At 37.6% G+C, this 22,486-nt stretch overlaps 1 protein-coding gene across 2 annotated transcripts in view; it reads left to right on the top strand.

Annotated features, from left to right (window-relative positions):
- Window positions 1-22,486, top strand: part of LOC127952901 (protein kinase C beta type) — a 117,448-nt gene that overhangs the window by 1,460 nt on the left and 93,502 nt on the right. For both annotated transcript variants that reach the window (XM_052551795.1, XM_052551794.1), the window contains exon 2: window positions 151-182. In XM_052551795.1, coding sequence (XP_052407755.1) covers window positions 151-182 — 32 coding nt within the window. The remainder of the gene's footprint in view (window positions 1-150; window positions 183-22,486) is intronic.

Raw genomic sequence — 22,486 nt, 5'->3', positions numbered from 1 at the left:
ATACAAGACTATAAGACATACATAAGACATAAGACATGAGTCATACTACATGAAAAAAATCAAACCACAAAGCAGTTTAGTGCAAGTGTAAATGTTAAAAAATTATGGTACAATTCTTTTTTTCAATGAACTCTTGCGTTTATCTTTCAGGGGTTTTGGGAAACAAGGATTTCAGTGTCAAGGTAGGAATTTATTCATTACATATTTTGAAAGATCTCAGGAAGTGCCTGTGATGGTATTTGTAAATTGCTTGCAGCAACAGTTAATCATTTTCACGGAATTTCAATACTGTATATTTGACATGTCTCAAAGCTTTTTCTTTGTGATGGTTTTACTGGAGGACAATGTTTAGCATCTTGCATGAAGTAATAAGGTCCATTTTGAAAGATAGCGTTGAGGTTTTTCAGAGGTTTCCACCAGTGTGATGGAAATGGTTCAAAGTATATACAAGTATATTTCATTTTTATAGAGTAGTTATTATGATATTATACAAAACAACTCGACAGTAAAATGGAAACTAATTAACAGGACGTTTCATAAAACAGAAATTTGCACACTGGTAAAATAGACGGTCGTGCAGATATTCTCGACAATCTAGGATATCTAATTTAAATGAGATTTTCAAATCATTTTCACAACAGAAGTTTGATTCTACCTGCATAATTGTTCAGATTTGAAGCAGCTGATGTCCTCACTGCAGATGTTCATGCCTCTCATTTGTCTCACAAGTCTTATTATCAAATTTCTGAGAGGCGCCTTTCACATTGGAGAATGAGCAAGATAGGCATTTCTCATATGAAATCATGTTTTGCAAAGAGACCATCCAGGCAGCTTTTTTCAAACTCTTGCACATGCTATTTAACTTGGAAGTGTGAAGTTTTGGCACGTTTTCTAACATTGCAATTTGTTACTGAAGACCTGCTAATAGCTGTTTTCTTCACCGTATGAGTTTAAATTACCCTGGAAAAGTGGTTTTAATTCCTGCTCCCCTCTTACGCACTAAAGGCACTGGATGTTCTTTAAGGCGACTGCAATTACTGGTCACGGCAGGTCAATGGCACCCTCTGCAGTGCTGTGCTTCTCCATTTTTCCACCGCAGGCTTCAGCACTATCTCTAATTACAGGTGCACAGTTGAGTGTATGATGACTGCTCGATCTTTCTCCTCTCTCCCTCTGTTCCTAGCTCTTTTCCTTTCAGTCACTTTCTCAAATCTCCTCTAAACCTGTTGAAGCCCTCCATTAATTCTGTCTAGAATATGGAACCCCATAGGAGCTGAGGGAGAAAGGGGATTCTTCGGCAAGGTCATGCTCAGACATGCTGAAACCTGAGGGTCTCTGCTGGAGAGCAAAGCTGTTTGTACCTCCTCGAAGAGTGAAGCTCTGTTAGAACAGTGTAGGATCTATACGTCTTGTCCATTATTAATGTAGTTTGTTCAGTTTCTTCTCCTTTTGGTGTGTATTGTGAATGCACCAGAAGAGCAAGACATGCTTTTCGGTTAATAATTTAAATAATATTGCACCATATTTTTTTCTGTATTTTTTTTTCTTTCTTGACAGTCTCAGTTGAATAGAAGAGAGACGCCCTGACATTTTATGGATTATTCCCTTTTTGAAGGGCGAAAAATGTGAGATGAGTGGGGCTGAGTATAGATCTTTATGTCTGGGTGAACAGTTCATGTAAAGGAGTTTTAACACCTAGCTTGTTTGGAGTGTTTATTTCAGAAGCTGATGCTTGATGTTTTCTGCATATGTTAACATGACAATTGCACTTAGATCTGCACCAAAACAACCAGTCAGAGATTGCCTGAATGCTTCATTTGTGTTGAGAAAACCTAATGGAACAAGTTGTATCATAATTCATGATGGGAAAAGCATTACCTACACGTGACCTCTGCATAAACACATATTTGGTATGTGGAACATTTCAGAACATTGTGGAACTAGTCTTAAAAGGCAAAAATGATCTAAAATACTGTACACTTCTGACATTTGGAGGACTCACTGTTAGCTTAGTAATATGCATGTCCAAGTATTTTATATGCATGAGTAATAACAGATCAGCTTGTATAAGTTGCATAACTTAGTTACTCTTTATGGAAAGTAATGCATTATGTTACTTTTGCATTACTTTTTGTCACCTGGGCTGGACTTGTTTATAAAAAAAAAAAAAAAGTTATATTTTTGGCAAATGCAAAGGCCCTTACGTAAAAAAAAAGTAAATTTTTAAGCCTCAGACTGAAGGACGTCCCTCTGTACCTCACTCCTAATTTCTCTTAACATGGGGACAGGAGAGGTGTCAGTGAATAAAGGGGAAAACAAAGTAACTTGTGTTACTTACTTGCGATATTACTTGTACATTTAACAGTAATGTGTTATTTTAATAGTTACTGGGTCACACTGACTTGAGATTTAAGGTGTGGACAAAATATTATAGTCTATTTGTAATTATATTCATTACGAACTGATGAATTTAGGATTGTAATGTATAAAAAACACAGGTAATTCTTTTGTCTTCAAAACCTTTTACTGTAACAGTGAATCCATCAGCTGTTAAGCAGCAAAGAGACTAAAGGGACAAACTGGCCACTCACTGGCAATTATTGTGTGCGTTCAAAGAAGAAAAAGAGAAAGACACTAACGATGGTTTACTAAGGAAGGTTTCATTCCTTATAGAATACCAGTAAAGCTGTGATCTGGTTCTTCCTTAATCATCAGTGTGTGGAAAACAGCGAGTAAATAATAAAAGAGGACTTCCACTTGCTGTCAGCTTGATGGTGAGCCAGCTGCTTAGGAGAGCCTCTTTTGCCTCCTCAGTCTTAATTGCAAAATTACGAGTTTGAAGAAGAGCTGGCAGAATGTGCTACATCTGGATAGAGTAGAGGAAGAGAAACAGAGACAGAGGAAGAAGTGCATGAATGATGAGATGGGATAACGACTGGTGAGATGGTCAGAAGAAGAAATGAGAATTACAAAAAGTGTTCGAATTTTCGAGTAGAGTCTTTTAATGTACAATCAGTCAGTCATAATGGCGAAATATATACATATACATAAAATATATTTGCGATAACCACCTGTTATCGGTTCATTTTACCTGCATATTATGGAAAAAATTACTATTTTAACCATAAAAATATTTAATTTAATTTTGAAATATTGATTTGATTTTAAATTATGTACAAATAAAAGAGACTGCAGTGATATGAGAAGATGTTTGAGATTGACCAATCATAATCACTCATACTTACAGAAAGTCTCTTTAACAGCAATTATTATTATTTGTACACCTAAAACCTTACAAAACCACCCTGATGATTTCACTTGTATATCTCCGACCACTCACCTTCTGCCTAAATGCCCTTGGAAATCGAAGCAGACTGTGATTGCATTTATATATTTGTGATGTGGGGGGTGTCTCACACCTCGCTTTGTTCTGTGCAAAGGCAGAACATAACCACATATGAAGGTGTGGGCCGTTTAAAGCCTCTATAAATAGCATAAGTGTTCCATGAAGCAGTGCTTAAATGGGGGGGGGGGGGGGTTATGTGTGGGCGTTCGGGAGATCAGTAGTATATGAAACGCATAGAAAAACCTCGATCATCAGAGAACATGGCATCAGTTCATATACGTCATCACCCTGTTCTTGCAAGAATAATTTATGTTTGCTCCATTTTAGCAGCTTTGGAATGGCATGTTCCAGACAGTAGCCTCATTTTGAGGGGAAAATATAAATGATCAATGACGACATAAGGCACTGCTGCGTTCTACTGTAGAGATGAGTGAAGCTCTGTGTATCAGTGTGTCTATCGAAATAGTTTCTTTTCTGTTGTTAGATATCTCAAGAGAGATTTAGTCATTTTCAATTGAAATATCTACTTAGATGTTCCTCCTAAAAATTGAGACAATTAAGACAACTGTTGACACACAGTGAGAGTATAGAGCTATAAAATCAATTTAGAAAGCATTTGGTTTTGGTTTTGGAAGAATTTGATCAAATGTTTGATTTTGTTTTATTGAAATGTTTGTCCTTTGCAGGTTTTGATATTGTAGCAATTCTGTGTACGTTTTGAGACATTAATATCTTTTCTGATACACTAGAGGAGGCACATTAGAGATTACGGTTGTCCCTCAGGAGAAAAATCTGAGAGGCAGATGTTTCCATTTGCCCTCTGTGTGATCTCATTAAGTACATTTACATGCACTTTAAAAGTCTGATTTCATTCAGAATAGATTTCAGAATAAAACAGTAATTCAGCGGTATAACATAAATGCTTAAGTCCCACTGAAATCACATTAGTCTAGTAGAAACCAGTACAATTTACCTCAGTGTTGACTTACTCTGAAATAGAAGAGATGTGTGACCTATTTAATCCTTTAAATATTCAATGTCCAAAGCAGTTTTTTAGATAACTACAACTATATGTAACTATATCATGATCTATAGTGTCGAACGTAGTGCTAAGATAAAGAACAAGTAAACCTAGTAATGAGATGCAGCTTTGGTCTGATGCAAGAAGCAAATAACAAATAAATAAAAAAAACCTCACAACTGAGTAGACACAGCTTCATTAAAATAGGAGACATGATCAGAAGATTTGAAACGGGTCTGTAATTTCCTAGTTCACTGGGATCTAGTTGTGGTTAACGAGAGGCTTCATAACTGACAACAATTTTTAAAGCTATTTTTTACAACGTTTTGAGCTTTTGAGTTTCACTACATCAGTCCTGAATTAGAATGCTAAATATGTTTCTGTTTCATACACATTTTAGTTATAAACTAGACTGACAACCGCATTTAATGACCTAATTTTTAGGACACGCACCTGCATTTTGAGAATCAACTCGCCGTGGTTGGAGCCACCATTGGAAGCTAATAATATTCATGACAATTTAAGATTCACATCTGTTAGTAGATACAAGTATGATGCATGTGAATGTAGCCCAGCTGTATTTCCAATTTTTCTAACTTTTACCACTATCACATTGTGTTCTTTTATCATCTAAACTCAAAAAGAAATAAAAACTGATTCCTTAAAGGTCCCATTGTAGCTAATCTATGATCCAATTTCGATCAGAATCCATTTGCGAGAGAAGTTAAATCTGAGTATTCAATGGCTGATTGCTGATGTTTCAACCAGCTAATGAATGTTGAGAGCCAATTACACATGGATAAAGAGCCCAACAAGGGCCATCTGCTCGGCTTTCGGGACCTAATAAAAAGTCTGCCGAGAGCCACATTGCAGGAAGAGAATGCGTGTAATAATGCAATAAGGACGTTCAACTGCCTGTAAAAGTGCATCCATGTTAAGCAAGTAGTTGAAACTCAAATTAGTCCTGAATGCTGTTAGCCTCTCCAGGTGCTTTCAACCAGATTAGATCGTGGTGGGGTTTCCCAGGCCACCCAAGGGAGAGTTCCTGCTCTATTGACACTGCAAGGTTGTTTACTGCAGAACAGGATCCTTTTGTTTAGAAACAAACATGTCTGACCTTTGTGGCTCCAGTGTCCCCGAGGACAAGATGCATGAGGCTTGATATTCACTTTTGCTGGACCTTATTTGCTTTCTCTCCTATATTAAACCAACTTCAGTCCTTTCGTCATTGCCAGTTTTCAGTTTGGATGGCCTGAAAGTACTCATGCTAAATGAGAGAGCTTTTGGAAGAGTTTTGACTTTCACCTCACGAGCTGAAAGTGTTCAGGTGCTCTTTGTTTGATGATAGCTGGCGCTGCATTTGATGTGTGTGCTGGCCGGCGAGTCTGTTGGAAGTTGGAAAGAGGGTTAGGAGGACAGGAGAGGCAGCCACTAGCTGAGCGTCTGGAACTGGCTGGCTGGAGGTCCTGTGGGGACCATCTTGTCTTAGCTGGCCTTACTTTTAAATGGGCCATAAGAGGGATCTCACTCCATCAGAGAGGCAGTCCAGTTTTGAGCTGCAGCTAGATAGACACTTTGAGAACTTACATTGTTTAATGGTGCTTGCTAAAGCACCTAAATGATACTTTAAATCATGGGTATTGTTGAGGAGAGGTGTGCTATAACTTTTCTAAGCAATTCAACTTATAATTTGTGCCTGGTGGACTATAAAAGACTAGAAGTATCCCATAGAATTGCATTAAGTAGGGGCCTGTGACATAGCTGAGGATTTCATAGGGACTCTTTTTACTTGGAACAGAAATCCTGGCGCACTGCAGGTGAATTTTTAATAAGCATTACGTTTTTGTTTTGTTTTACATATTGCTTGTGCAATGGTTTAATTTGAGCAGTGTCCAGCCTCTTTTTGGTGAGTGTGACATATTTTTATTTTTTTAGCTGATGAACGATGAAAACACTGTCTTTAAAATCAGAATCCACCTGATTTTAAAGAGCTCATGGCATGCATTTAAAGCGGCACACAAACCTGGATTGTGCACTTATAATAAACAGAATGTTATTTTGCATTGGTTGCGGATGCCAGTATAATTATTGTTATAGTTAACCTTCTTGATGTGAAAGGCCTTTACAGTGTGGCAGTGAGTTTTACAGATGAAAATGCATCTTGTTGTCAGTTCAGCTAACTACAGAATAAGAGAATCTATAGCAAGAATTGTTTTTATCTGTTTTAAATGTCGATTTTTATGTTTAAATGGGCAGATAAAACTATAGATGTGCCGGCATCATAGAAGGAGAAGTGGTAGGACTACTTTGGTTCATCATCTGTTTTTATGTAAACAGTCTCTGCTTTTTCCAGCATGTTCGCCCACATCTGTGAGAACTGAAGAGAGATTCAAAAGGGGATCTGTAAATCTGAGATGTCAACATTTACCTGGCATTTCAGATGTATGTCACCCACCCAGGCCTCCACTTAACTGTGCTACTGCTTTGAGTGTGGGATCCTGTCACAAATATATCAACATGTCTAATTCCTCCTTGTATCTCTGTGTTTGAGTCTCAACGCTATCCCGATGACTGACAATGATTCAAAGACCACAGTCTGAGAGTGCTGTCAGAACAGAGAACACAAGAGTGCAGCCCTTTCTCCAGAGAAAGCAGTCCAAGCTGTGCTATCCAGATATCAACCTCAATGACATCTTCCACAAGTATTTCTGCCATGCTTTTAGTACAGACTAGGCATTTCTTCTTTCCAGTAGTCTGCATATTCTCCCTTAAACAATCATTCTGTCATAAAAGAGCAACTCCTGTTACTTGAACGGGGAAATACTAAAATTGTTGAAAATAGAAAATGTGTGCTGTCCATTATCAGTTTGTCCCGATAACAGCGTGATGCTGCTAACCTAAAAATTTCTGGCCAATATTTCTACTATAAAAAAAAAACTATAGTTTATACCTATATATTATGTTTCAGTAAATGGGCCCTATTTTAACGATCTGAAACGCAAGTGTCAAAGCGCAAAGCGCAAGTAAGTTTGTGGGCGGGTCTCGGCGCTGTTGCTATTTTCCCGGCGGGATAAATGGCTCTTGCGCCCGGCGCAAATCTAAAATGGGTTGGTCTGAAGTAGCTTCATTATTCATAGGTGTGGTTTGGGCGTAACGTGAAATAAACCAATCAGAGCGTCATCCAACATTCCCTTTAAAAGCAGGTGCGCAAGTTCCATTATGGATTGCTATTATTATGGCGTATTTACCAGGCGCACGCCAGGAGCGGTTCACAGCCGAGGAGACTGGTGTTCTTGTAAGAGCAGTGAAAGACAGAGAAGTTGTGTTGTATGGGGAAGGGAGAATAATTAGCCTGAATAATTTGTAAGCTAGATTTATGCCAATTATTTTCACATCTTCGTGTCACACCACAATGATTTCCGTCATCTCATGTGTTAATATTTTTTTAGTGTAACAATTTATGATTTGCAAAAATAACTGTTGCATCTGTGTAGATTACATGAGCAAAGTGTATGCGCGTTGTGCACGCTATACATTATGGTCAAGCATGCGCCCTTAAAATAGCATAATGAACAACGCGCAACGCGCCACTGACTTTAGACCAGGTTTTTTCTGGTCAGTGGCGCAATTGTTTAATGGAACAGCAAAATAGCACCAGGGATTGTTTGCGCCGGAACACGCCTCCTTTTTTGCGCTGAACCGCCCAGGGAGCGCAAGTTCATTCACTAGTTTAGCGACGTGCTTCTATGGAGGGAAAAGCGCGCTTTGCGCGGGTGCAAAATAGGAATGACACATGCGTCGGTGTACAAAGTCAATTGCGCTGGGTGCAAGATAGGGCCCTATATGTCATTATGTCATTGCTGATAATAATAGTTTGTACTATTTTGTCAAAAAAAAAAAAAAATCACTAAAGAAATAAGTCAACATAACATTATAATGTTTATAATGAAAATCTTTATATATATATATATATATATAATGTATGCAAAAGATGACATTTACTATTCTTTTTAAATGATCAGTGTTTGTAAAGATTTAAACTTAAAGTTTCCATTAGATGATGAGTCATGTTTAAATGTAAAAATGGATTAAATTAGCATGAACTATATAATATCCAATATGGACCAATACTGATTAATTCAATTAGATTTACATTTAATGTTTGACAGGAATGAAAATGAGAAGCACAGTGTGTGTAATGGACTGCACTGTACTTTAACAGCATACCAATTGTTCAGCTGACAAAAAAACCCCTTCAAAATAGTACCTTTATACAGTATGTTCCAGTGTAAAGACTGCAGTTTATCCCTACAGCCTCGTACCATCTGTACAATCACTAAATATGGCACAGATCTTTTGTGCATCTCTTGAGCGAATGATCATAGAGAAGTAGACAGTCAGAAATGCAGCACACTCGACACCATTTACAAGTAGAAGAAGGTGGAGAAGAAATATGCAAAGATATGAATGAGATTTGAGAGCTAGGGCTCTGACAGAATTTTGTTTTTGGGTTAAGATCATTTTTAAGTCCAGACTAAAATGTTGACAGACGGTACAGCTGTGAGTGGAGGCCGAAGCGGTGCTGGTGAGCTGAACTGAGAGGCAGTTTGAGGTGCAGGTGTTTATGTATCAAAGTGAAGCCAGGTTCACCGCTGGGATCACTGTCAGTCGCATATTAAAAATGGGCAATCTCAGAGTGGGCCAGCTAGGTTAAAAGCTTCCCCGGGCTATAAGTCACACTTTTAACTGAAATGCAAGTATGCTAGGACACGGGCTCTTTAGAAGTACAGCTGCTGGCCTCACCTGAGTTGACAAAGACGGGAGGCTTTGCTTGATTGTTTAAAAATATATCAAAAAGCAGCGAGGTATACAATTAGCCTACTTTACCTGACAGAAACAGCATGTCTTGGGTTGCATGAATAGTACCCAAAAAGGAATAGCTGCAGAAAACCTGATATTTTCTTCAGGGAGCAATTCATGTCACCTCTGAAGGGTTTTACTTGCTAGCATTGTCCTGTTAGCCTCGACTACTGCTGATGAGATGAATGGCAATGCTAACAGTTTGCTTTTTCTAGGTATTCTCTAAGTAAGCTGCAGTGACATATTGACTTTAAGACTTCCAAACTGTTTATGAAGAACATTATGCTTTTGTTATGTTTTTTTTGTGTGATACAAGTCAAATGTTTGGAGTCTGTTTTATATATATTAGTAAAACATTTGTCTAGGGACAAATTCTCACTATAAACTAGCTGACTAGCAATGTATATTATTAACATGTCAACTGCTTATTAGTACTTACTGTATAAAGCACATATTTTGTGTCTCTGTGTTTAGATTTAAATAATATAATGTATTTAAAGAAATAGTTTTGGTCTGAAAGAACACAATAAGTGACTTTAAAGACAGAATGGTACTATAATTAAGATAAATTATAGTCTTTTGAATTTCTGTTTACAAAAGAATCCTGAAAAAAGAAATATTAAACACAAAGTGTAATTATCAACATTGATTATGAAAATAAATGTTTTTTAAGCATCATGTGACACTGAAGACTTGTGATAATTCTGAATTGCATCACAGGAATAAATTACATTTAAAAATATTTTACAATGGTTATTTTAAGTTGTACTAATATTTCACAGTTTTACTGTTTCCCGTATTTTTGATTGAATAAATGCAGCCCTGATGAGTATAAGATGCGTATTCCAAAAACATAAAAAAAATCTTATGCCACCAAACTTTTGAAATGATACCCACTCTATATAATTTAGTCGCAAATTAAACAGTTGGTAAAGAATTAATCGGACTACTGAAAACTTTGTCTGAATGACTTCATTCATAATATAAGATTGTTTACCAGCCACTTGAGTCGCTCAACAGGAATTGCACAGAAAGGCATGAGTGTCAGGGCAGACCCCTTTTTTAGACAGCCCGGATGAAGCATGGTTGAAGTTTTTTATTATTGACCCTACTGGCTATTGATGCTATTGTATGAGCCTGATCGATGTTAATGCAGTGAATTCCCTCTGGCCAGCGATTGAATTGGTCTTTCTGCTGTAGAACACGAGGAACATGTATATGCAAGCTTTCCATGGACATTTGAATTGAAAGGAGAAAATTATGATTGAAGTTAAAAGAAAATAAGATTGAATGATTTCACAAGCTTTAACACTGATGTAAGTTACATTTTCATTGCTTTTTTTTTTAAATCTTTTTTTTAAGCTCCAAAATACCAAACTCTGGGAATATAATTAATTATTGCTAAATAAATCAGTTCGATCTCTACAGCTGACCTGAATGTTCTTGTTCATACAAAAATGCCCAAATTTCCTTAGAGACCCAAAGAAAGAATTTTTATAAGCTTTCAGGTTTTTTTAATCCACGATGAGCTGTTTATACCTCGGCAAAATGTGGATAGAACAAGAAATGCCTCACTTTTGATTCATAGTGTCGCACTGATTCATGTCCTACTCTGTTTATGCATAATTATACATTACATGCCACATGATCTGGCTTGAATGAAAGTAAACAGGGTGTGTAGCTGGTGCTGATGATGATTGGTGAAGTAAAGACCTGTAAGAAGGCTTCAGTAATTGTGCTGCAGTGCTCCTCAAACCCATTTAACCCATAGGACCATTTAACTGCTTGCTGCAGTTGCTAGGCAACAGGAGATGGGTAGCCTCACAGTACATGTCTACTTCTGAAGCGCTCTCTCTCCTTCTCGCTATTTCTCTCAGTCACTCTTGCGGATACACTGTCCCAAATATCACTGCTTCTTGAGATTATATTCAGCTAAATAGAATTGTTTTTGGGTCAGAGCACAAAAAAGTAGCGTATAAAAGTACACTTAACTTCCCTTTGTTGGTTTCAAGCTGTTGTAGCATCAATTACATAAAAAGGGAAGCGTTTGCATCAAAACTGTGATCAAACTCGTGTCTCCCATGATGCCACGATCAGTCGTTAGAGTAATATTTAGTCAGGAATATTATTTTAATTTACCTTTTTTTTTATTATGTAGACTATAATTATTTTAGGGATGAAATGCAATATTAAAGATACTGTAATGCTGTTGTGAGCAGTCTGTGATTTGATTTTCTTTTTCCTGTGAGATGGGGTGCCAGCTGTACTTGAACCACCAACTGTTGTTTTATTCAGGAATTTGACAAAAACTGTCTTAATATTGGGATGCATCAAATATCAGCACCTTTCAGTTATCTGCAGACATTTCTGAATATATTGCAATCTACCAATACTGGATATTTATTGGAAAATATAGAGTAGTGACTATTTATTTTAGATGTAATGTGTGTTTTGTGTGTGTGTGTGTGTGTGTGTGTGTGTATGTGTGTTAAAAATACAGACATGGTCAATTCAGAGAGGTACAAAAACACATAGCATATCTGTCAAACACAAATCGAGCTAACCTCAGGGATAACTAGTCTTGTCTGAAAAAGGCTTTTAACACGTCTACGGTGGATCAATGGATCAGTTGCAAGTGAAATCACTGCTCCGTTGTAACTGGAATCTCCACACGACCCATGGCTTTTAATAGAGATCTTTAATGTAAATGAGTAGTCATGAAGTGTGCTTTACTTGTTCCTCTGTCACCGCTGACTGTAGACTGAGCGCACACGCTGTACTGAAAGCAGCTGGGTCATACTGATGTCACTGGAGCAGTTAAAGGCCTGAGCCGTGATCTGTGGGTTGTTTGGATGTTACACTGCATGTGTGATTAGATTCCATGGAGAGTACATCCATGGTTTCCTTCTTAATCATTCCTCGTCTCTTTTTCTTTCTATTAGCTCTTTTCCCCCTTACTTTTATTGTTAAAATTATATTTATTAAAGGGTAATATCCACTGTTGGGAACGTTACTTTAAAAAAGTAATTAGTAATAGTTACTCACTACTTGTTCCAAAAAGTAACTGAGTTAGTATCTGAATTACTCTATAATAAAAGTAACTCGTTACCAGGGAAAGTAACTATTTGCGTTACTGGAGCAGTTTTCACAAGTCAGTTTAAATGAGTAGAACAGAAAGGTGTTTGTACATAACTTTCGATATTTATTGCACGTGAACAGACAGCAAGAGTTTTACTCTGCACTTCAAGTATTATCTTTGTAAGAAAAGTGTTTTTGGTCACTAGCTTTGTAGATGCTTGTGTCACATATTACATGTACACATTACATGCACATTCTTGCATTTGACCACAATGAATTTGAATTAGTGCTTATATCTCTACCTTGAAAATGTCAACTTTTCATCGGATTGCTCCTGACCCGCCATCTCTGCTGCTGCTGCGAATCTCGTGTGCGTGCGTGTGTGTGTTTGTTTGTGTTTGTGTGTGTTTGACGCCGCTGGCGTGAAAAACACTGGCTCTGATTGGCTACCATGAAACACATAACTCTGCCTTAGCCAATCACAACCGCTTATCTCGTTATTAACCCACCTCCACACTCGCTGTGTGAGCCAGGGGTGTGTCGGATTACATAGTTTATTAAATCAATGCAAAGTAACGCACCGCATTTAACGTCCAGTTATGTTAACGGCGTTATAACGACAGGAAAAGTAATTAGTTAGATTACCCCGTAACTGAAAAAATAACGTCGTTACCTAACGCCGTTCTTTTAAACGCCGTTATTCCAAACACTGGTAATATCATGCATGTAACTGCTTTTAGAACATTTTATAAATACGTTTTTCTGATTGTGACATGCAATTTCTGATTGTTTTTTCAAAAAATCAGTGTAGGTTAGGTTTTTTGTTGTTGTTCAATTTGTGGTGCCCTTTTCAACTTTGCTGTATTTCTGGTTTTATAATCCATATCCTCTTTTTATTTGTGTATTATACTAATTCTTTCTCACTTCTGCATTATCATCCGTCCGTGTGTCATGTCTGTTTGCTTCTGTCTGTTTTGCTGTCTCTCTGTTTGTCTCTCTCTGTGTGTGTGTGTGTGTGTGTGTGTGTTTGCGTGGGTGGTGGGGGGAAGGGTTGTGTGGGGGACAGGTATAGCGGGGGGTCGTGGTCCAGAGGGGGCGGTGAGCTCTACGGAGAGACTCTTCAGCGGATTCACAAGCAGTCAGTGGAGAGCCTTCTTCAAACAGATGGGATGGGTAGAGAGGAGACACGGGCCTGTCACAGGGCAAACACACACACACACACACACACTCCCTCAGAAAAAATGAAAAAATGCTTTACGCTACAATATTGAAGAGATCGAAACTATCCATGACTTGTTGAAATGCTTATTTTTCTTGTTATCCATCAGTACATTTTTGTCTTTGGCGTATTGAAGTCGCAAACAGTGTTGGAAATATGATACATTATTGCAGTTCACCTCTAATTGCACTGTTTTGTATGTGTTTCATGTACAAGATGTTCTCTAGGAGAGGAATGATATGCTTTTGTCAAGTTTGTCACTTCATGTGATGGAAAAGGGAGATGTTTCGTATCTGTTTTTTATTTTGTAAATTAAATTAAATAAATAAAAAGACAGTGCTTCCCTCATTTAAAAAAATGGTTTCAAGAATTGTCTCATTATTTGGCTTAGGAAAAACTGGGTCTAGTATCTGAAACCCAACATAAACTGGCAAGGGTAATTCATTTTTGTTTTTCGCTTAAGCTACAGTAAAGCACATTACGTACGTAACCTTATTAAACTTGCAGATTCTATCAACCTCAGATATCATTCGGATTCATTTCTCATGTTTGTAAACGGCATCATCCAGTGCAGGGCAGAGTGCTAGTGCACTACACCATATTTACAGCACTCGAAGTGTGTTTAGCTGCAGGCCGCAGCACAGAGGAGGATGAGGCCGGTGTGTGTGTGTGTGTGTGTGGTGAGAGAGGAGAAGTTGAGGACAGCTGTGGATTGACGGCTGACTCACTGACCTCATCCCTGCATCTCTGTAAGTCATCTCAGCGTAGCACTCAGCGGGCTGTGGTATTTTTATTTAGAGCGTAGGCTGGCCCTACTCACTTGCATAACTCCCATTACCACAGGCAGAAAAGGTGAAAATCAAATCTCTTTTTTCTTCGTGAACAATCACTCGTATCTCCTGTTGAAAAACAGTGAGTGCTTGCTGCCTGTCTACCAGCGCTTGCGCTCCCCTACTGCTTCTCTCTCTCTCTCTCTCTCTCTCTCGCCTTCATTGTTGTTCTTTTATTTGACTTTGTAATGATCCTGAGTTTGAGTGAGAATCACTCGTTTTAGTGGATGGAAGGTCAGATGAATCTTTTCTCCCCCTCTTATTCAGTGTGAGATCACACACATTGCTGAAGGGATGCAGTGTTCAGACCTCAATTAACTTTCAAAAGACAAACTACTTTGTTATTCAAATCAAGACCCAGTAAATGTGATAAACGTCCAGATTAAATTGGTTGGTATAATACAATCAGTGTTAGGGAGTGTCTACTGTAAATAAGATTAGCCCCGTTTATCTTTCTATCAGAGGAATGCTAACGTAGATGTTTTGAAAAAATAATTCATCTATGTCTAGGGATGCACTCAACTCAAGGTGCAATTCGATTCATGGTACTGATTGCACAATATGATTTTCTAAACATTTTTAACAAAATTCTAAAAAAATAAATTGTCCTTTTATTTCTCAGACAGATTGTTGCAATTTCAATTCTGAAATTGAAATATGTCAAACAACAAAAATAGATAGAAAATGTAAAACAAACACATATAACAGACATATTTTAATATAAACAAAGATTTTTTCCATTTAAAATAAGAGGCAATCTCTGCATTTGGATCACACATGCAGGATGAGCAGTTTTTAATCTAAATTAGATTGAAATTTGAAGCAAAAAACAAAATGGCCTGAATTTAGTTTGGTGAATCTACACTGCATAAATCATATCTGCACAAAACACAAACAGCAGACAGACTGAATGAGAACGCAGATTCACTCTCTGACAGCAGGTGGCGCTTATGGAACAGCAACGATACAGCGTTTCCTTGGTTACCGCTGTAAACAAATCAGTGCTGAGCATATAAATACTACTTTAATATGCATTATACAGAAGAAAATAACCTTTTCTAAAGACAGCTCCTCTCAGGTGTATGTTCATAACATAAACTCCCATCCCTTTATCATGATTCATTTAACATCTCAACTTTGAATTTGAATCGTCACATATTTGTATCATTTTCAGCTGGCTTTGGGTGTATGGTCACATATCTATCTATGTCCATATATCCAAACAATGCACGTTTATGGACCCCAAAAGATGATGTTTCAAAAGCCATGCAAAACAAACACAATGATAATCCATATGACTCCACTTGATAAATCAATGTCTTCTAAAATGCTAAGATTAATTTATGGCTTGTCATGTTTGATTTGCATGTTTTCTGAAGCATCAAGCTTGAGGGTCCCATTCATTTGCATTATATGTGCTCAAAATTATTATTTTTTTATCTTTGTGTTCTGCATAAGAAAGAATGTCACACACACATCTGGGACACCATGTGTGTGAGTTAGTGATAAGAGAATTTCAATTTTTGGATTTAGTATCCCTTTCAGCTGTTTGGAAACTGTGTAGGTTTTCTAGTAACAAGCTGCTTCCTAACAAGTAGTGTGACAAAATACTACTTTGCAGTTTCTATGTCACATTGCATTACACGCACAGACACAGCTCTACAGTCGAGCGAAACAAGGCAACACTTTCCTAGAATGTTCTTTTCTGTCATTACACAGCTTTGTAAAGTCAGTTTCTGTTTTGTGAATCGGTTCATTCAAGACATCTCTTATGTTCACTCAAAAATGCCAATGTAAATGTGTCTTCCTTCTTGTGATTTAATACTTGCTGGACCTTCTGGAGGAATTCATGTAGGAAAAGCGTCACATTTGATGTGAGATATGGAATGATTTGAACAGAAAGAGGAATCAAACCAAAACTGAAGGTAAAACTCTCAACCTGTCTCAATCCTTCATGCTAGCTATAATTGACTTCCCTGCAGGGAAAGCTGTCTGTGCCATGTGCTCAGTATAATAAAAAAACATAGCCTCTAGGGGTATATTTCAATAACCTGCTTTAAAAACATAACCTAGAGCCAGAGTCAGCAGCCATGATATTCTAGCCCCAGCTCTTTAGATGAAAACCTGTTCTCGTCAGCTGAGAGACGCAGGTGCTTGCAGTGTCTCTGGCGTGTATATCCTGTTCTAACAGGAAGCCCTGGGCTCCACTTCCCTCTCAGCCAGCTCAAACCGCTCTGCCAAGGCTGTGACAGACATCAGCTGCCAGAGAGTCATTAGCAGTGAAAGCCGTTCTCTCTCATTATCTAGATTTCAGGAAGAGGGAACGCCGAGGCTGGTGGGAGCGCCGCCTTGGCTGAAGACTGGATGAGGTGTGTGTGGATCCGTCTTTCTCAGTAATGTCTCAGAAATGAGAAAGATTAGAAAGACAGCGAGAGGGAGAATAGGAACGAATGCCAGGTTTAATTGGCATGCGACTGATTGGCGTTGCGGGCACCACTGCCAGGCCAGTGTAAAGCTGGAAACCCGAGCACCAGCCTGTGTGTAGATTGAAGTGAGGGGGTGAGAAAGAAAGAGAAGGAAAAAGAAATAATTTCTGCTCCTTTTTATTGAGTGGCCTAATGTATGGTGGGTGGAAGCCTCATTGATTGAGTTCTCAGCAGCTGTATTATATAAAGGCCATATGGGAGTGGAGGGATATCAGAAAAAACTCTAGACTTCTCTTTCAGTCTTTTTTCTTTTCTCATGGCCTGGTCGTATATTGTGTGGCGTGCATGGGGTTTTTCATGTCTAGAACTGCAAGGAATAAAAGAAAAAAACCAGGGCAGTGATGGCCATGGTTGTTGTGTTGGGATGTGTTTGTGTGTGAATATGCAGAGCTGCACTGCTGCACGCTTCAAGCACAGGAGCCCTGAGCCCTCAAGAGCTTCATGACACGAATAATGGAAACATAGAGATGTCATGTTGCAGAGGCACAGTAAACATTCAAAAACATGCAAGACGTTTAATATATATATATATATATATATATATCCATTTTCCTTTTATTTATTTGATTTTATTAAATAACAATAAAATATACAATACGTTTATGTAAAAAATGACTATACATTGACTATATCAATTAACCAAAATATGTATTTTAATTCTACATATGTAATGTATATAAATGTGTACTGCGTACCTTTATTATTGTTATGTTCTCTCTCTGTCTCTATTTTATATACTTACAGTACATCCACACATTTGTATTTTTTGGGATGCAAAATATATCAGTACCAAGTCAGTCAATATAAAGGTTATCTGTCAATTTTTGTTAATTGGTCATTTTGACTGATATTGGTTAATTAACTGAAAACACTGATTTCTCAGTTTTTACACATTACCTTTACCATCGAATTCACTTGTTGCGTCTATCATGGCTGATTTTTCTTTTTTGTGTTTTCTTATTTGAGTTATTTAGACAAAATAGTAGGGAATTGTAATATTACTCACTTTTCATTTCTTACTATAAAAATAATTATGGTCTCTGACAGAGTTTTAATATCAGTGCATGCCTATAATTATAAAACAAATCTTGAATTCACTAATATAAATTCAGATTTTATATACATATAATAGAAATAGAAAAGAGAGCAATACAGACAGCAAAATACAACAAAAAAGTGTCTAAAAATTTGTCACTGACACATTTTAGAGGGCCAAACAGTCATCTTTTTGTAAGTGTAAGATGCATCTGTTGTTGATTTTGTGGAGGACAGCAGGTGTGTGTGTGTGTGTGTGTGTGTGTGTGTGTGTGTGCTGCTGTGATGTTCAGATGTGTTAATCTCAGTGAAGCCTCACTCTTAACAGTCCCATCAGCACTGAGCGCAGGATCAGCCCAGCTAATCCAGTTAATGTCACCGCTAACATCCATCCTCTGTGTGTTTCAGTATGTGTGTTCTTGACTTTGCCTCAAGTTTGTGAAATCTGAGAGTTTGGTAAAAACTTTGTGTGCAGGGTAACGTTTTACAATAATATCCCATTTGTTAGTATTCATTTCTGCATTATCTAACAGTCACTTACGATGAGCAGCACAGCAATTACAGTATTGATTAATATTTGTTTATGTTACAGAAATGGTTTACATGGTTAAATTTTTACCAGATCATGTCCTGGTCATGTTTCACCCTAAAAGAAAACAAGCAAAAGAAAATGTAGTAATTTGGTGTTCAAATGGCATGTACATGTCTAATATGCTGTAATCAGATTGAAATTGGAATTACAGCTAATATGTTGTAATTGTTTCAGGTTGGAGCTACTCTCTACCACGGAAAAAAAGTCATTGTGGAAGTGTTTATTTAGTAAGATAAATATGTAAGTGTATCCTTGGCATGAGGACCTTTTGTAGTGATATGTATTGTCATATCACACTACTAATATGAGGAAGAACTTGTACTTTAGATTGAGAGACAGGCTTGTTTTGGATCTGTGTTTAATGATCTAAGAACTAAGCTGTTATTGTCAATATTCCTGCTCGTTGTTACGTCGTGTGGTTGTTGTATGTTTTAGCTTAGTAATTCATATTGTGAGTGTGACCTGTGTGTATATGTACAAAGGATTGTCTGGTGTTATGTGCACAGCATGAACATTTAATTATGAGTAAGAATTCCCAGCACGTCTTATGTATCCTATATTGATAATTTATGAGCGTCTCCTCAGTAAGGGGAATCAATTTTCCAGACAGTTAAACCCAGTTGTTTAGTCATGGTTGAAAAAGCTGCATACAAATATTAGGTTAGCAAATTAACATAATTAGGATCAGAATAACATTTTGTTATTGCCCTAAGCTTTTCCTAGTTTACTTATTTATTTATTTATTTATTTTTACTACGTTTCCTCAGTCATACTTTTATGACTGTTTAACATTTTAATTTTCATGAAGATGCAGTCAATGCCGTTAAAACGAATTTCCCTTTCAATATTTTATTTTTATGTATTTCATTTAAATATAAACAAAATACGATTTTTATCTAAACATAAAAATCAACTTACACAAAACTCGCCTTAAACTAGTCTAATATTAAATTCACCTTTTTTCTCTGATAATGGATTGAGTCTGAGCAAAATATGGTTTTGTAGGTTGAATCGTAAGTTGCTTAGAGATATTTAACCCCCCAAAATTTTTATTCCGTCATCATTTACTCACCCTCAAGTGGTTTCAAACATGTTTGACTTTTTTTGTGAAACATTAAAGAAGACATTTTGACAAACGTCTCAGTGTTTTGCCCATACAATGAAATCCAAAGGTCACCAAAACTGTTGGGTAACCAACATTTTTCTAAATATCTACTTGTATAATTTTCCTTTATGGAACATACAAGTTTGCAATGCATTAGGTTTATTAAGCATTACATGCAGGCGTTCTACTGATCTGAAAAGCCTTCAAAAGCCCTCAGGTGGAGATGGATTGTGGATTGAATGTCTGATAATGGCAATATCAGTTCTGACATTTTTAATTTTCTTTAAACAGTGATCGTTTTATGATGTCATGGCATGTTTTTTTGAATGCTCTGCTCAACAATGCATATTTACATTCAAAAAGGGTTGTTTTGCATCATTTTAGGAGTACACTAGCAGGATTCACGTAATAGACTTGGATGAAAAGTCACATCAGGTATTTAACAGTTCCAACATGTTTCATATATTCATCAACCTCCAAACAGTACACAGACTGTTTTTTTCCTCCTTTGTGCACTATTAATTCTCGGCTTTATGCTGTTTTGACCGAGCAAGGCTTCCTGTGTAAACCGCTGAACTCGGTTTAATTCACCTCCTTTAGGATTGTGTGGGGGAAAACAAGCTGCTTTTAAGTGTTCATCCTTCCCTTCCTTCAACTTGATTCAATTTAGCAGCACTAACACCTTGTTGTGTTCATGAAGCCTTAATGAGGTTGCACCATGAGGAATATCTTTTGCATGCTGTTCCATTTCTAGTAAACAAGCACACAAACTCCCTTCCCTTCCTCCTAATCTGCATCTCCCTGACAGCTGGGCTGAATTCAGTATCGAGATGAACGTTCCCAGTCATCTCCGGGATCGCTCGCAATATCTCCCGCACCCGTGAATTCAAATCGTGAAAGGTTTCTTTCGCGGCTTCTCTGGCCAGACGCGGCTTGCTATAACTGGAGGCTCTTTTTAAAGGTTTGCAGTTGTCCAGAAGGCAGATATGCTTGGATGTGGAGTGCATGTGTGTTTGTGTGGGCGTGCTGGTGTATGTGTGTGCGCTTGAGTTGTGAGTGTGGGTGTGCGACTGACTGATTAGCAGGAGAGGACTGATGTCTCCGAGTGACTCTGGGAGGCATCTGCCAGGACGAAGTTTGGTGTCTTAACAGGGTGTTCAGCACGGTTGCGTTTGCTAGGCGCTGAGCCGCTAGTGTGGCATGGATATTTAATGGGCTGTTTAATTATGAAGGGCCAGATCAGTCTCGCTGTGAAGGGACGTGGGTTGCTACATGAGCCTTTCTCTCGTTCTGACCTTTTAAGAGTGTTGGAGGACGAAAGAGTCAGGGAAACTCCTACTGGGCCTGATCCTTCTCCATCAGGCTGGCCATTATGTAAGCGTGCGTTCAATAGGCCCTGTGAGAGACGGCAGTCTGCGCTTCACCCCTGGGTTGATCTTTACCCTGTCACCAAGACCAGAAGAGGAACTTCCCGTATCTGAACGCTTATACCTCGTGGTAGATGAGAGATATATTTATATAAATATTACAATTTTAGGAACTGTTGCTGTTTATAAACAGTTTTTGTGTGTGTGTGATATTTTAAAATTTGTATGAATGACAGTTGATCTCAAACTTTGGCCCAGTGCTGTTTAAATTTACAAAACTACAGAATACAACCATTTTATTTCAGTGTTATTCTTTTATTTATTTAAACTTCCGATCTAGATACCATTTTAATTCTGTCATTATCTATATCTTATTAAAATTCTGTCACTATTTACTCATTATTTACTGACCCCTAATTGTCGATCCAACCCATAAGACCCTCGTTCATCTTTGGAACAGAAATTAAGGTATTTTTGATGAAATCTGTGGGACGTACTGTATTAACCTTACTACTTTTCTGGGCCTTGAACATGTCAGTTGTGTCTCTGACTAGGATCAGGAAGCTTTTGTTTTCAATTAAATTCCGTTTGTGTTCTGAAGATGAACAAAGGTCTTATGGTTTGAACGACAAGAGGGTGAGTGATTAATGAAAATTTTCACTTTTGGGTGGACACTTTCTTCCATACTGCAACTATAATATATAGTTAGAAAAATGGCATAAATGTTTTACATAGCCCATGTCTTATACCATGTACTATATTCCTTATTAAAGGTGTATTCAGTAGTTTTTAGCTAGGGTTAGCATTGCTGTACTTTATGTACTGATACCACAATGATGTTAGATGCTGCACTTCAGTCTCACCAGGGTTTTGCTGGACTTTTTTTTTTTTTTTTGAGGTCAAAAACGACATAATTTTCTGTGGCTTTTCTGAGAAATTGAGGTGATATTTGCAGCATTTTTTATGTTACAGTGCAAACCCACGAATAATCATGATATACTTATGTTCTAATATTTTATGGCAGTAAGAGCACAACTGCCTGTCAATATTTCTGTGCATAATTAATGAACTTGTGGTTCTGGTTCGCCATGCACAAGGCAATCGTAATTCTGCCTGAACTTTTCTTTCCTTTCAAAACACTTTCGCTTACTGGAATTAAGTGGAATTAATTGCAGTGCAGCAGCAGTCATGTATATTGATTTATTAGATTCAGTGTGCTGCACTAGTCACAGGTGGCTGGTCCCAGGATAGGTCATAAACCCCGCCCCGGTTTGGACTCTGAATTTCAGATTTTTATTAATAAATATGCTTTTTAGATAATAAATATGAAGGATTACATCTTGATGCCTCCGTCCTGTACATGAGCAATGACAAGGAGTATGTTCTCTCACTTTTTGGACACATTTTGGAAGTCAGTGCTTGAAGCAGGCAGTGGAGGACGTTTAGATGTTCCAGGCTTAGAAAGTCTTTTTTATCATAGCTAAGGTGAAGCAAATAATAATGCAAATGAACAAACAAGCAAAAATGACACTAGTATATTCAATCTT

Source organism: Carassius gibelio, chromosome B3, assembly GCF_023724105.1.
Source record: "Carassius gibelio isolate Cgi1373 ecotype wild population from Czech Republic chromosome B3, carGib1.2-hapl.c, whole genome shotgun sequence".
Lineage (NCBI taxonomy): Eukaryota > Metazoa > Chordata > Actinopteri > Cypriniformes > Cyprinidae > Carassius > Carassius gibelio.
This window is presented reverse-complemented; position numbering and strand designations above follow the sequence as displayed.